Raw genomic sequence first — 14,745 nt, forward strand, 5'->3', positions numbered from 1 at the left:
TTGGGAAAGGGAGATAGGATGGAATGGCAGAACTAAGTAGGACGAAATGGGGATTTCATGTAGGAAATGAGAAAACAGTTGAGCTGAGAAAAAGGCAAGTCCTGTGACTATAAATACCTAAAGAATTTCCTGCATGGCTGTCAAACTGATTCTGAGGACAATTCCAAAAGAAAGAGGTTCCGGAAATTTTGGGAACTCCAAGAGTGAAACCAGCATGTAGCCTCCTGAAATACTTGGGGATTGTTGAAGAAAGAAGCTATTCAAGGACACTTGTTAAAGATGGCAAGGCAGACTTTATTCAGATAGGTATAAGGACCACTGTAATGGGATTTTAGTCGGGTAGAGAGATTGGGCTCAACTATGAATACAGCATGGGTAAGTGGGAATTTATAGCAGAGGAGGGGGAGGAGAGGGGTGGTGGTCAATGGATGGAAAATTACTAAGAGAAAACATCAGAGGTAAGGAGGGTTCTGGCTAAATTGGCCTAAAAGGAGTCCTTTCCTTTTTTTAAGTTTGTTTGTTTGAGAGAGAACATGCACATGGGAGGGAGGGAGGGAGAGAGAGAAAGAGAGAGCACGCGAGCATGAGCAGGGAGAGGGGCATAGGGAGAGGGAGAAGCAGACGCCCCGCTGAGCAGGGAACCCCACACAGGGCTCAATCCCAGGACCCTGAGATCATGGCCTGAGCTGAAGGCAGCCCCTTGACCTAACAGGAATCTTGCTGAAGAAAGGCCAGGGTGATCAGACCTCACCTGATGGACTGTAGAGGGTAAGGAACCAGATCACATATCAAGAGTAGGGAATTCTGGTTAAACTGATTTAGTGAGATTCTTGCTAAAACTAGATTTTACAAGGAAGTGCACAGAAGAGAAGGCCTAGGAGAAGGTTTGGGAGCCTGACTAAAGTTTGGTCAAGCAAAGAATTTTTGTCAGTAGACAAGATTTAATTTAGTTCCTTAAGTTCTAGCATGCTTGTTCAAAAAAGTACTATCATTCATTTACAGTCATTACACAACATTACTCTTCAAAAAATGACTAATGGAAGAAAAACAATGCAACAGAGTTGTAACTCAGCTTAAACTTGAAAAGGCTTGATATCCAAATTTAGGTTCAGGTTGTTTTGTCACCACTCAAGAAGGCATAAAGGTTTTTGACATTAGCAAGGAACGCTGTGGACAGCAATAAAAACTCTAGCCTAAATAATGGGTGGTTCATCCTTTTAAGGGAATATGTGTAACTGACATAATATCACATTCCAGATTCAAGTTGCTAAGCAGAGAAACTTGCTCTTTTCAACTTGATTAATGCTGCCTATGCTATCACAAGGACAGTTCTAGGCACCCTTAGGCGCTAAACCTGTATTGATTTCTTAAAAGAAAACAAATACAGACCCAAAAACTCACTCCCCAAAAGTTGCCAAGTATGACACCCTACTTATTAAAATCAAATACAGATGGTACCCGTGATAGACAATACTTGAGCTACACCCACATCTTATGTAGATACACCAATGAAAAAGAACAGGAATATTTGAAGTGCAAATGTTTTATTTACAAGCTTATTTAAATACTTATTCTCCTCAACTGAATACTTACTGTAATACGGAATACAACTGCTCTTCCCTCTCAAATGGTGCCTTAAATTGGTTGTTTTGCTGTTTACATACATAGGAAAACATCTTTATAACAAGTTTTATAACTCAAGAGGAGACAGATCAGTAACACTGCCTTGCCCATTAAAAGTGCCAGCAAATGGGTAAAAATATTACTGAAATTCATATTTCATATTAGACCACATTTTTTTCCACTTGTATGTTGTTAGGATGCGAAGAAAAAATGATATGTACTTCACTTTAATTGATATAATTTAATGTAATACATAAACATTTATACTCACACTTTATAATTCTACATTATAAAAATAAAAATCAGAGATAATAAGTGTTTTCACTGATTCCTTGATTAATTTATGCTCACTTTCTAAGCTCTATGCTCTATTACTTGTAAATCAATGTTTTCTGTGAACTTTTTCTGTAAAAACTTTATCATCACTTCCAGAACATGATTGGCATTGATTCTTTTTTATGGGAATCTACTCTTCCAAATTCATTTGAATTGGTGGATTTCTCACCATGAATTCTGTTTTAATAAGATTTATCTAGTATTTAAGGCTTTGTCATATTCAACATGAATATTATGTATGAATTTTCTGATGTACGATAAGATTCGACTTCTGGGAAAACGCTTTCCCACATCTATTACATTCGTAGGGCTTCTCTCCTGTATGAGTTATCTGATGCCTAAGCAGATGTGACTTCTTGACGAAGGCTTTGCCGCACTCGATACACCCATACGGCTTCTCTCCTGTATGAATTCTTTGATGCGTAACAAGCACAGACGTGTTACCAAAGGCTTTGCCACATACAATACATCGGTACGGTTTCTCTCCTGTATGAAATCGAGAATGTTTATAAAGGGATGAGCTGTACCTGAAGGTTTTCCCACATTCCTTACATTCAAACGAGTTCTCAAGTGTATGCGATTTCACATGTTGGGTAAAGGAGGAGTTCCAAGTGAATGACTTCCCGCACTGATGGCATTCGTACGGTTTCTCTCCCGTGTGGAGTCTCTGGTGGACCACCAGTTGTGCTTTGTGCATAAACGCTTTCCCACAATCATTGCACACAAAGGATCTCTCTCCATTATGGATTTTCTGATGAGTTGCAAGGTGAGCCTTCCTGCTATAGGCTTTCCCACAGTCATTGCATTCAAAGGGTTTTTTTCTTGTATGATTTTTTTCATGTCTAATGAAATGAAACTTCTTTTTGAAGGCTTTCCCACATTCAGTGCATTCATATGAGTTTTCTTCAGTATAACATCTATTATAATTAAGTAAATCTAAAGTAGGTTGCAAACTCTTCCCATATGATTTACATTTATATGATTTTTTTCTTGTAGGATTAAGACTTGTCCTCATGTTATAACCATGGAGTCTCTCCACAGTCAGAATTTTATTGAATGTGAACAAAACTGAATTCAAAAAATTGTCTTTGCTTTCCTGGTGCTTCTCTGATTCATCAACAAGTAGGCAATCAGCTTCTAAAAAGGAGTACAATAAAACATGGCTCTGTTAATTTTTTCCATACCAGTTATAGAAAGAAACATTATTTCAAATCTAGTATCTAATTCTGAAACAAATCCTGTATTTGCTTCCCTCCTGAGCTTTAAAAATACAACTGCTGAAGAGGAAATGGGAGCAGATGAATGACAATAATGAGAATAGATGGTTTAACTTGTGACCTATGGGAAGATTGTGAAATAGGCACAAGTTACAGTGAATAGGGTACAAACATCGAGGCCTGGTTATCTCACATGAAGAGAGCCCACTGAGGAGATCTGACCAATGGATGAGGTGACCCAAAGAACAAGATACTAGGAGCTAAGGGAGATACCAGAGGAAAAACTAGATCTGGAGGTGGCAGATCTAGAATCCTCACTACTCCAGTCCTAGATTACCCTGATGGGAGGGCTCCCCATTTCCCTCATTCACATCTCTTTTTCCTCTTAATCACCTGGCACAACGGCAGTTACCTTCAGGAACATTCTTATATTTCCAGTCCTCTAACTCCATCCGTATCACAAGTGAGACAAGCCTACAGACAGGGCTCTAACTCTGCAACAGCTGGGATTCATTCTCCCACATACTTGTAAGTCCAGGCACAGATTCTGCCTGCTTGCTATTGCTTTTATTCTGGCTGCATTTCTTTTTTTTTTTTGGGGGGGGGGGGTTCTATATATGACCATTTGTCATATTTGTATTTGACAAGTACTGTTTTTACATTTTCTTTCAAACTACCTAACAAACTAGTCCCCAGAAAGCTGCTGAAGTCACTTTTCTTTATCCTGAAGTCACATTTTTTTCATTCCTAACCTCAAAACCCTAAAAATCTCCAATCCATTTCTCCATTAAAAAGGGGGGACACCTGGCTGGCTCAGTGAGAGGAGCATGAGGCTCTTGATCTCAAGGTCATGAGTTCAAGCCCCACACTGGGTGCAGAGATTGCTTAAATAAATAAACTTAAAAAAAAAAAAAAAAAAACTAGGGAGAAGGGGTTATATTCCCCACTCCTGAGTTTCCCTCCTTGTGGAATGTTAGTACCACACCCCAACTTCTTGCTTCATGCCTCATTCTTCTCTGTGGAGCTGCCCCGAGTAGCGGGCTATAGCCATTAGTGCACATTTCTTTATGGGGATTGGGGTTCCTGTCTTCTTTGCTTTCTACTTCAACTAATGGGAAGCAGCATCCTGTGTTACCTCAACTAGCAGTAACCAACTGAAAAATCCAAGGCACTCAGCCTGGTGAACAAAACTATACATTATAATGAATTCACTCATGGTATCTAAGTACACATTCTTCTCGTCCTGAACAAATACTTTCTGTTCCAAGAATTCTAGACTCTAAATAACTACAATATTTTGCTCATGTCTCTTCCCCACCTTAACATGCCCTACCTCACTCCCTCTCATCCTATCTGATCCTTAGATATTCTTTAGGGAGGAGCCATTGTTCCATGATCTCAAAAAAAGACTCCTCAAATCTTTGTATACTTTAAACTTTAAGCTCCATTTTCTCTGAATTCCCAAGATAGTCACCACTGCTCCCCAAAACCATTCATTCTGACAATTAACTAGAACAAAAACGGCAATGTTATTGTGCATTGAACAAATATTCCACAATCCTAAAACTTTAAAATGTTTTATATGGCTGTTTTGCCTTTCAACTACAACTTACACACCTGGAAAATGGTAATGGGCTGTTTTTTGTTTTGGGATTGTGGTTTTTCTTTTCTTTTTTTTTTTTTTTTTTGCTTTCTTTGAATCCTTCTCAGGAAACATAAAAAAGCCTCATTGAAAGAATAAGAAACACCCCACAATGCCTGACTTCACAACAGTGAATTAATGAAATGTTCATTAAATATCTGTTGTGTGCTCAGAAATAGTGTAAAGACAAACAATGGTACAGGGCTTTCTCTTCAGGGCATTATCACAAGAAAACATGCCTTATAAGCCACAGGATTAAAAAAAAAAATCTAAGAGAATATATGTCAAGTTTTCATGACAGAGTCATAGGAGGGCTAGGATGGAGGTTCCAAGAAGGTAGAGATTAATCTAGGTTGGAGTTCCCACGAAAGAGGAGAAGACTGAATTCAGACTTACCAGCATGCTGGGCTTCGTTAGGTAGAGCACATCAGCATCAAAAGAGCTGATGCACAGAAGAAAATCACGTACAAAGTTCGCTAAAGAGCCCAGCTGCCATGGCATAAGGAAAAGATGGACCATTCCGGGCAAACAAAATGGGATCACATTAAAGAGGGCCTTAAAAGCCTCTTAAATATCACAAGTTATGAAGAAATAATTTGTGTTTGTCAGCAGAGTGACAAGGAATATGTAATGATTTGGATACATCTTGCAGGAACATCTAAGATAAACCAGAAAATAGGATGAAATTGGCAATATAGACTCATGAACAGCCTAGACACCCTATTGGGAGTTAAAATTCACTTGGTTTAGGTCATTAGAAGTTGGGGTCCCAGGGGATCTAAAATACACTTAATTTGTGTCTTAATCATTTGAAACATACGTCTTTTATAGGCTCTGTGGAAAAAGAAAATTTTATTTTAAATCAGTCTTGGATAAACTAATAGTTAAATCATAGGTAATAAGTCATAAAAGTATTTAAGGAGACACTCTTGAGAGAAAAAAGCTAAGCTGCTTACCACAGTGATCTGGAGACTGCAAAGCAGCAGGCCAGCCATTATCTTTTATTATAATGTAAACAGAAAGGTGAAGGTTGAAGAATATTAAATAGTGGTTACTATGAAAAAACTGAGATGAAGGCCAGGTCCCCACCTGGGGAATGGGAATGGGAAGTTGGAGACGCACAGATGCCACAGAGAGCACAAAGAAAATCCCATTAGTTCTTCAGAGGGATGCAGTTTCTGAGAGAGTTACTGTGAGAGGAGTTCTGAAGGTGGACACAAAGGCAGGAAGCAACGGTGGGGAAGCCGTAAGTGAAGGTGAGGGCAGATTCGTGAGAAACCAACTCACATGATGTTGGGAATTTCCAAATAATATCAGTATTACCAAGTGAAGCAGAGAGATGCACTCTAAGGTAGATACCCCAAGTCAGCAGTGAGACTAAAGATGAGCAAGATGGGGTACACAGGTGGGGTATATGCTACAAGGAAAGGAAGAGGCTTTTTTTTGAAAAGGGGAAATAATTAGAAAGCATAATGTTACTAAAAGTTTTGAAATAAAAACAACCAACATACTGAACACGTACTATATGGCAACTATTTGAAGGGTTTTACATGTATTAACTCATGTGATCTTTAAAAGAAACCTGAAGTAAGGATTAATATTATCCCTCTTTTATAAATAAAGTTGTGCTACAAAATAATTAGGTTAGACAGTGATTGGTGGAGTAAGACTTCAAATCCACACAATCTGACTACCTTACAAGAACCAGATGTATGGAAAAGATCTGTGCTCATGTTGAGGAAAAAAAGAAGAATGAAGATTTTAGGAATTAAGAGAACAAAGCAAGGACCTCCATGGAACAGGCAGTGCAGGGAGCCAGGGCAGAGAGGAGAGGGCCCTCCCTCCATACAAAAGCTGAGCAAAGAGAAAGAGTAGCCATGCGAGCAGAGTGAGTGAAGGTGTCATCTGGGGATCTGACGATGTTATGTCAAGTGGCCCCAGTCACTTCCAAACCTGTGTGGCTTTTAAGAAGGGCTTCCTGAAAGAGCTGCTTCAGAGGGACCTGTCCCTCACTAACCGACTGGAATCTCAATTCCAAAGACTCCCATCTGCCTGGTTTTCTTTCACTCACCTGGATGGCGCCAACGTGGGTTCTCCCCCTCCCCCATCCATGGCTCTTGTCCTTGCTCTGCCTTGAAGATCGCTTTTGTTTGGGTAACTGGGCCCCCTGTTCATGGGAAACAACACAGAACTGGAGACCAAGTGCTAGAGACAAACGACTACCTCACAATTCAGGTCTGTCTCCTTGAGTCTCAGGGCCTGGAAAGGATGACAAACAGGCTTTAGAACAGAAAAGACCCGGGCGCCTGGGTGGCTCAGTTGGTTAAGCGACTGCCTTCGGCTCAGGTCATGATCCTGGAGTCCCCGGATCGAGTCCCGCATCGGGCTCCCTGCTCAGCAGGGAGTCTGCTTCTCCCTCTGACCCTCCCCCCTCTCATGTGCTCTCTCTCGCTCTCTCTCTCTCTCAAATAAATAAATAAAATCTTTAAAAAAAAAAAAAAAAAAAGAAAAGACCCTTCTCCTCCATTTGGGAGGCAGAAGCATAAACCCTCTATCTGTTTATGCGTCATCTCAAAGGGGATTAAGAATCTGTGACCACTAACGTTCAGGGCCAAACTCAGGAATGCTTCAGAATGTCCACAGCTTCCAACAAGTCCTAAAGGCAGGGCGCTAGGAGTATATTCTTAGTTCCCCTGAACAGTTACCACCCACTGTCCTTACCCACTGAGATGAGGTTTCTAAAGTTCTCCAACATCACATCCCAATACAAGGTTCTCTGCTCACAGTCAAGCAGCTGCCACTCCTCTGGGGTGAAGTCCACAGCCACATCCGGGAATGTCACTGATCCCTGTAACAGCACATTCATCTTCAAACTAAAGTGTGCATCATTTGGGGACTTGCAAGAGAATCATGGCAGCCTCTTATGATCGTATCATATTCATTGTTGAGTTTTCAGAAAGTTATATATTATAACTACTATATGCTTGACTCAGAAATATATTTTGTGATCGGGCGCCTGGGTGGCTCAGTTGGTTAAGCGACTGCCTCCGGCTCAGGTCGTGATCCTGGAGTCCCGGGATCGAGTCCCGCATCGGACTCCCTGCTCGGCGGGGAGTCTGCTTCTCCCTCAGACCCTCCCCCCTCTCATGTGCTCTCTTTCTCATTCTCTCTCTCTCAAATAAAAAAAAAAAAAACTTTAAAAAAAAGGAATATATTTTGTGATAGAAATAAAAATCACATTAAAAATATTCACTAGTGTCAGGACAGTTCAATCGGGTAAAGCATAGTCTTTTTAACAAATGGTGTTGGGATAGCTAAATATCCACATGCAAAAGAATGAAGCTGGACCCCCTTCACACACACAAACACCTCATATCATATGCAAAAATGAACTAAAAAGGGATCAGAGACCTAAATGCAAGAGCTAAAACTATAAAATTCTTAGAATACATACATAGGAGTAAATCTTTCCGACCTTGGATTGGGCAATGGTTTCTTAGATACGACAGGAAGTGTAAGTGACCAAAGAAAAAAATAGATAAAATGGAAATCATCAAAATTTAAACTTTGTGCTTCAAAGGACAACATCAAGAAAGTGAAAAGACAACCCACAGAATAGGATAAAATATGTGCAAATCATATACCTTGATAAGAGACTTGTACCTAGAATATGAAAAGAACTCTTACAACAATAAAAAGATAACCCAACTTAAAAATGGGCAAAGGATTTGAACAGATTTTCTCCAAAGACACACATGGTCCATAAGCACATGAAAAGATGCTCAACATCATTAGTAAATACAAATCAAAACCAAATGAGATACCACTGCACACTCACTAGGATGGTTAAAATCAAAGACAGACAATGACAAGCAGTGACAAGGATGTAGAAAAACTGGAACTCTCATATATTGCTAGAGGGGTTGTAAAATGGTGCAACAACTATGGAAAACAGTTTTACAGTTCCTTGAAATGTAAAACATTGAGTTACCATATGACCCAGCAATTCCTCCTAAGTATATACCCAAGAAAACTGAAAATATATGCCCGCATAAAAACTATACACAAATGTTCACTAAGAAGTGTTCATCCAAAAGTAAAAACAATATGAGTATCCATCAGCTGATGAATAGATGGATGAACAAAATGAGGTATATCCATATAATGCAATATTATTTGGCATACATGTAACATTAATGACCCTTGAAAATACTAAGCTAGGTGAAAGAAGCTAGTCAAAAAAAAAATCACATATTGTATTGTCCTAGTTACATTAAATGTTCAGAAAAGGCAAATCCATAGAAACAGAAAACAAATTAGGGCTGGGAGATGGGAGGAACAGGGAATGACTGCTAATACTGGGTTTCTTTTGAGGTAATGAAGATATTCTAAAGTTAGATAATGGAGATGGTTTTAGTGAATAGACTAAAAACCACTGAGTTGTATATACTTTAAATGGGTCAATCTGTAATATTTGAATTATGTCTCAATAAAATTATTTAAAATATTGCTTATATGTCCTTCATTCATTCACTCAAAGAATGTTTAATAAGGACCTATCAGACACTGTACTAGTGATACAAAAAAGAATAAAGGTATTACTGGTCTCAGAGATCTTACAATCTATTAGACACAACAAAGTAAATATATAAATTAGAAGGGCTATAAGGTTAACATGTCAGACTCACATGACCATAATAAAATAGAAAATAAGGACTCTTTTTTACATGATAAAATATATCCTCTCAACCATAAGGCCAAAATCATGTTTAACTAACTTATGCTGAAATTAAAAAGGCATGTAGCTACATGTCTATCACAAAGAGATAGTTAAGACCATAAAGAACAGGGGTCAGCAAACTACAACCTATACACTGGCCTGCTGTTTTTGTAAATAAAATGTTACTGGAACATTTACACCCATTCATTTACTTCAGCTGCAAAGTCAGAGGTGAGTAGTTGCCACAGAGGCCATGTGGACTTCAAACCTAAAATATTTACTATATGGCCCTTTAAAAAGTTAGGAGACTAGCTAGGGTTTGTCCCATGAATGCATAGATAGTTCAGTATTAAGAAATGTATTAGAAATTATCTAAATTGCTGTATTAAAGAAGACAAAATATATTATTTTATCAACAGGTATTTTAAAAAACATATAAGGAAAAAAGTTTCCAATTTATGAAAACAATCTTAAGCTAAAAATCTTTAACTTGATTAAAAACAACAAAAAACAAAAAACCCCAAATATCTACCAAAATACAAAAGGAAACAATGAAACACTGGAACCATTCCCATTAAAACTGGAACAAAAAAGATACTGGCTAGTAATTACATTGAAAATTATAGTTCCCAGAAGTCCTGTCCATTGCAATAAGACAAGAAAAAAAAAATGAAGACATACATATTGAGCAGTAAGGAACAAACTCCATTTGAAGAGTATATGACTGTCTACCTAGAAAATCTAAGAACCAACTAAAAAATTCTTGGACTTAATAAGAGTCCTGTAAGTTGACATAAAGTCAAATAGATAAACACATATTTTCCTATACACCAAAATAGCTGATTAGAAAATATAATGAAAAAAGATCCATCCATTCTCAACAGCAACCTAAACCATAAGTAAGAATAAACATTACAAGAAATGTACAAGAATTATAATAATAAACCTATAAAAATATAAATAAGGACCTATAAGAAAAATTGAACGGAGAATACATTATCAAAAAGTTATGAATTCTCTACAAATCAATGTAAAAGTATACTGCAATCACAATTAAAACACCTAATATATTCCTTTATAGAGCCTGACACACTGATTTTAAAATTCACATGGAAGAGAAAATGCTCAAGAATACCAGAAGATTCTGGAAAAAGGTACAAGGTTTACTTATGGTTCCAGAAGAATATTAGAAAGGCTATGTAACTGAACTTACAAATTGAGTTCATATAGTGCTGCTTATTGGCACTATGTTCTCTGCTTACTCTGGGAAACACTCTAAGAAAGTCATAGGAAATGTGATGTTATATTTATCACAGGTTTGTTGCTGTGAATGTTATTTCTAACATTATCTCTATAAAAACCCATTATAAGATTTTTTTTTTTCAGAGAATTGAATCAGGAATATCTTTACTTATCTGAGGAATTATTTAGCTTCAATCCTTACAGATAATACCAATACTTTAACTGGTTGGCTATCCATTTTCTATGATTGAATAAAGACTGGGTATACACATGCAGCTCAAATTTATTCCAACTATGTGCAGACCCTGTGACCTGGATATCAACTTATCAATTTTCTAAATTTTCTTTTGGACTTGATCTATTCAATCCACGTTTTCCCTGTTTATACATTTCCTTTTTATATGTTTTTTTGAGAGATTTAAATGACTGAATAAATGGATACCTTACCTGCAAGTTGATCATTTTCTGCAGCTCTTACACAGAGACCTATGAATATAAAAATGGGAAAAAAGAATAGAAAGGCATGAAAAACTAGAAAGCAATGTAGAAAAGAAAAGAAGCACGATCAGAAAAGAAGGACCCGGGCGCCTGGGTGGCTCAGATGGTTAAGCGTCTGCCGTCGGCTCAGGTCATGATTCCGGGGTCCTGGGATCGAGTCCCGCATCGGGCTCCCTGCTCCGCGGGGAGCCTGCTTCTCCCTCTGACTCTCTCTCTCTCATGAATAAATAAATAAAATCTTAAAAAAAAAGAAAAGAAGAAAAGAAGGACCCACATTGCAGCTTCAGTAAATGTGACCTAGTGGGAGAATGATGATTCTAGGAGATGTCAGAAAAGTCCATATTTTATAAGCACCAAACTCTACTGGTGGTTTTGTTATGAATATATGAAGGTTAGATAAGTATGTTGTACATTTCTGTCCTGCTGATCTAACAGCAAGTTGTTAATCTTTGAACCAGTGACATTTTTTCCTCCCAAAATTTATCCTAAGAAAATAATAATAAGTGAATCAAAAGACTAACTAAAAGCCTGGTCTCTGAAACTCAGTATCTCTGGAAGTCTCTGCTCTGAAGCTGGGATAAGAGAGCTCAAATTAGGTTGGGTTTTCTTGAGAAGGCTGGACCCAGGATTTTTTTTTTTTTTTTTAAGCTGGAGCACCTTCAGTTTAAACTCTAAATCAAACTCTCTCTGTCTCTCTTTCTCTGGAAATTTACCATCTCCTATGAGCCTAGTATCAGTTTTTAAAAATTCCAACCAGCAAAGCTGGGGCCATAAAAAGGCTAAAATATGCAAAAGAGATTCACAGCTTTATTTACACAGCCTTCCCTGGAAAATCTGCAGATTCAACAGAGACCCTTTAAAAAAAAGAAGACTACAAATAGAAATTTACTTAGAATTCATTGCTCAAATATTTCAAAAGGAGAATAAATCCAACTTTTGTTTTTTTTGCAGGATGCTATCTTGCAAAAAAAGAATAAAATCTGGAGCACAGCATAAGGAATATAGTCAATGATACTGTAATAGTCATTTAAGGGGTAGAGATGGTAACTATACTTGTGGTGAACATAGCATAATGTATAAACTTGTCAAATCACTAAGTTGTACATCTGAAACTAATATAACATTGTGTGTCAACTATAGCCAAAAGAAGAAAAGGAGGAGGAAGAGGAGAAAGAGAAGGAAGATAATTTATAGAAAACTCATCTGGGTTTGAATCTCAGCTCTTCCACTTTCTAAGCTGTCAGTCTAAAGCAAATAACCTCTCTCAGCTTCAGTTCATACGCAAAATGGAGAGAACACTTACTTCAGATTATTGTGAAAATACACTAAGAAGAGAACATAGCAGTTTCTCTAGAAATGCTTTCTTCCTAGATCCCTTTGAAGGTTTAATATTACCTTTTGCAGGCTCTGGTAGGGCCAATGATGTTCTTGTAACCAGGAAAGGTGCAGCTTGATGCACATACTCCTACACAGTGATCTCTACCTACAAGAGCAGGAATATGCACACTGAGCCTGCCCCAGCCCCACCCGGAATCTGGGAACCCACTGAGTGGTAGTCAGCCCCTGCTCTTGCTCTCTCTGAACTACTCCAGAATTGGACAGGTCTCACACACCCAAACACGAAATCACCGCACGTGCACGTGGGGGTTATGAAGTTTTATCTTCAGTTAGGTAAGCCAATAAACTGGTCCCTGTCTTTCTCCTCGCCCGTCCCTTACGTCCCCAGGCTCCGCAGAGTCATACCTGCCTTTCACCGCCACGCTCCCAGCGTTGCCTCTAAAACATCAGGTTACAGAGCTCTCCTAGAGACTCGGGGCGAAACCCGCGTTCTCACTTCACTCTGCACAGGTTGGAAGATTACGGAATACCGGTTGCCGCCCCATTGCGCGTGTGCGGAAGTAATTGACGTCCAGGTTCCCAGGTCCCTCCGCGGTGCAGCCTATTCATAGGGGACTACATTTCCCATAAGGGCTGTGGAGCTCGTTTCCGGAAGGCGTCAGAAGCATCGGCCTCTTTGGGGCAGGTTTCTGGGTAGTATCTCTGGGGCTTCCCTGAGAGCTGTGCTCGCTTGTAAAAAGGAGGTGTATATATCATTTTCGTTAAAAAAAATATAAAGACATCAGAATTTTTAAGAACTGGAAAATCTAAATCAGCGGTGTAAAATAATAATCTACCCTTAGTTCAGTTTCTTCTGGCAATGCCCCAGCTTAGGTCCCAACAAAGGAGGTGAAGAGGACTCAAGAAAAAAGACTAAGAGATAATGTGTGAGACAGACTTAAAAGTAGGAGAGTTTGGATCTACAAAATCGAAGGAAGAAAATGTTTCAAGACGTGGAGACTGATCCACTGTGTTAAATGCTAGTGATAAGTAGGATGGTAACTAAGAATTGACCATTGGATTTAGCATGTGGAAGCTGTTAAAACATGCTGTTTTGGTGTAGTGGTAGAAGTTTGATTAAATCTGGTAAGAATTTGGTAAGAGTGGGATGAAAGAATGGGAAGAGAGGAAGTGTAGAAAGCAAGTATAGACAGTACTTTTAAGAAGTTTGTTTTGGGGGGGCCACCTTGGTGGCTCAGTCGTTAAGCGTCTGCCTTCAGCTCAGGTCCTGATCCCAGGGTCCTGGGATCGAGTCCCATATCGGGCTCCCTGCTCCTCGGGAAGCCTGCTTCTCCCTCTCTCGCTGTCTCTCTCTCTGTCAAATAAATAAATAAAAATATTTTTTAAAAAAAGTTTGATTTTTTTAAAGGTGAGTAGAAAAAGAAAGCTGTCATTGTGTATGGATTTGGGGTCCAGAATTTTTTTTTTTAAGTTGGAAGAAATTATAGTATGTATGCTAATTAAAATGATACAGTAGAGGGGGAAATTGACAATATAGGAGACATGGGACAGGTGCAGAAAGAAAGTCCTTGAGAAAAGGGATGGAATCCAGTACACATCAGAAGGATCAGTTGTGAGTATGGAACATTCATCTATTGAAATAAAAAGGGAGGCAGAATTTATAGGTACAGATGCAGATAGGCATACAGATTTGGTGGTGGGAGAACGAGTATGTCCTTTTCTGAGTGCTTCTGTTTTCTCAGTGAAATAGGAAGCTGAAAATGAAGATAGGGAGAAGGTATTGGAGGTCTGAGGAGAGAAAAGAAATACGATATTACATTGATTCTAATACACTTTTCATATTTTAACATCTGCGAAATTGCTTTCTTACAAATGTTGGCATGCCATAGTTTAACTGGCAGTATTTTTTTTTTTTAGAGTATGTGAAATATTTATGTATCTTATAGTCAATGGCATCTGAGATTCTAATGATAGTTACTTAGGAATGTGGGAGAGTGAATGGATTAAGGAAATATAGTACTATTGCTCGGTAACAGTAAGAGCCCACTCGATATTAGTAGCCATTGACTTTACTGGCATTTTCAATGTCATAAAAACATATTTTTATATCTCATCTTTTAAAAACATCC

The 14,745-nt window shown here is 38.5% G+C and overlaps 1 protein-coding gene across 6 annotated transcripts; it reads right to left on the reverse strand.

Moving 5' to 3' along the window:
* Positions 1–1,527: 1,527 nt before the first annotated feature.
* Positions 1,528–13,203, reverse strand: LOC118542555 (uncharacterized). 6 transcript variants are annotated; one of them, XM_036102881.2, is made up of 6 exons: positions 13,022–13,203; positions 12,674–12,761; positions 11,228–11,266; positions 7,540–7,666; positions 6,890–6,985; positions 1,528–3,096 (listed from the first exon to the last, which is right to left on the reverse strand). In XM_036102881.2, exons 3-6 carry the CDS (start codon positions 11,240–11,242, stop codon positions 2,192–2,194), a joined length of 1,143 nt encoding a protein of 380 aa, XP_035958774.2. In that variant the 5' UTR covers positions 11,243–11,266; positions 12,674–12,761; positions 13,022–13,203; the 3' UTR covers positions 1,528–2,191. The 6 variants fall into 6 exon arrangements, with proteins under 6 accessions (XP_035958774.2, XP_035958773.2, XP_035958779.2 ...); XM_036102880.2 differs by lacking the exon at positions 12,674–12,761 and having other exon boundaries at positions 13,022–13,202; XM_036102886.2 differs by lacking the exon at positions 7,540–7,666 and having other exon boundaries at positions 13,022–13,201.
* Positions 13,204–14,745: the final 1,542 nt, after the last annotated feature.

The sequence above is a fragment of the Halichoerus grypus genome, chromosome 5 (genome assembly GCF_964656455.1).
Source record: "Halichoerus grypus chromosome 5, mHalGry1.hap1.1, whole genome shotgun sequence".
NCBI classification, from domain to species: domain Eukaryota; kingdom Metazoa; phylum Chordata; class Mammalia; order Carnivora; family Phocidae; genus Halichoerus; species Halichoerus grypus.

Coding starts and splice junctions, on each gene's coding strand:
- LOC118542555 (XM_036102881.2), bottom strand. Junction 6,986..7,539: donor TAGAAACCTCATCTCAGTGG/GTAAGGACAGTG, acceptor TCCCATGAACAG/GGGGCCCAGTTACCCAAACA. Junction 3,097..6,889: donor CCCACGTTGGCGCCATCCAG/GTGAGTGAAAGA, acceptor ACTCCTTTTTAG/AAGCTGATTGCCTACTTGTT.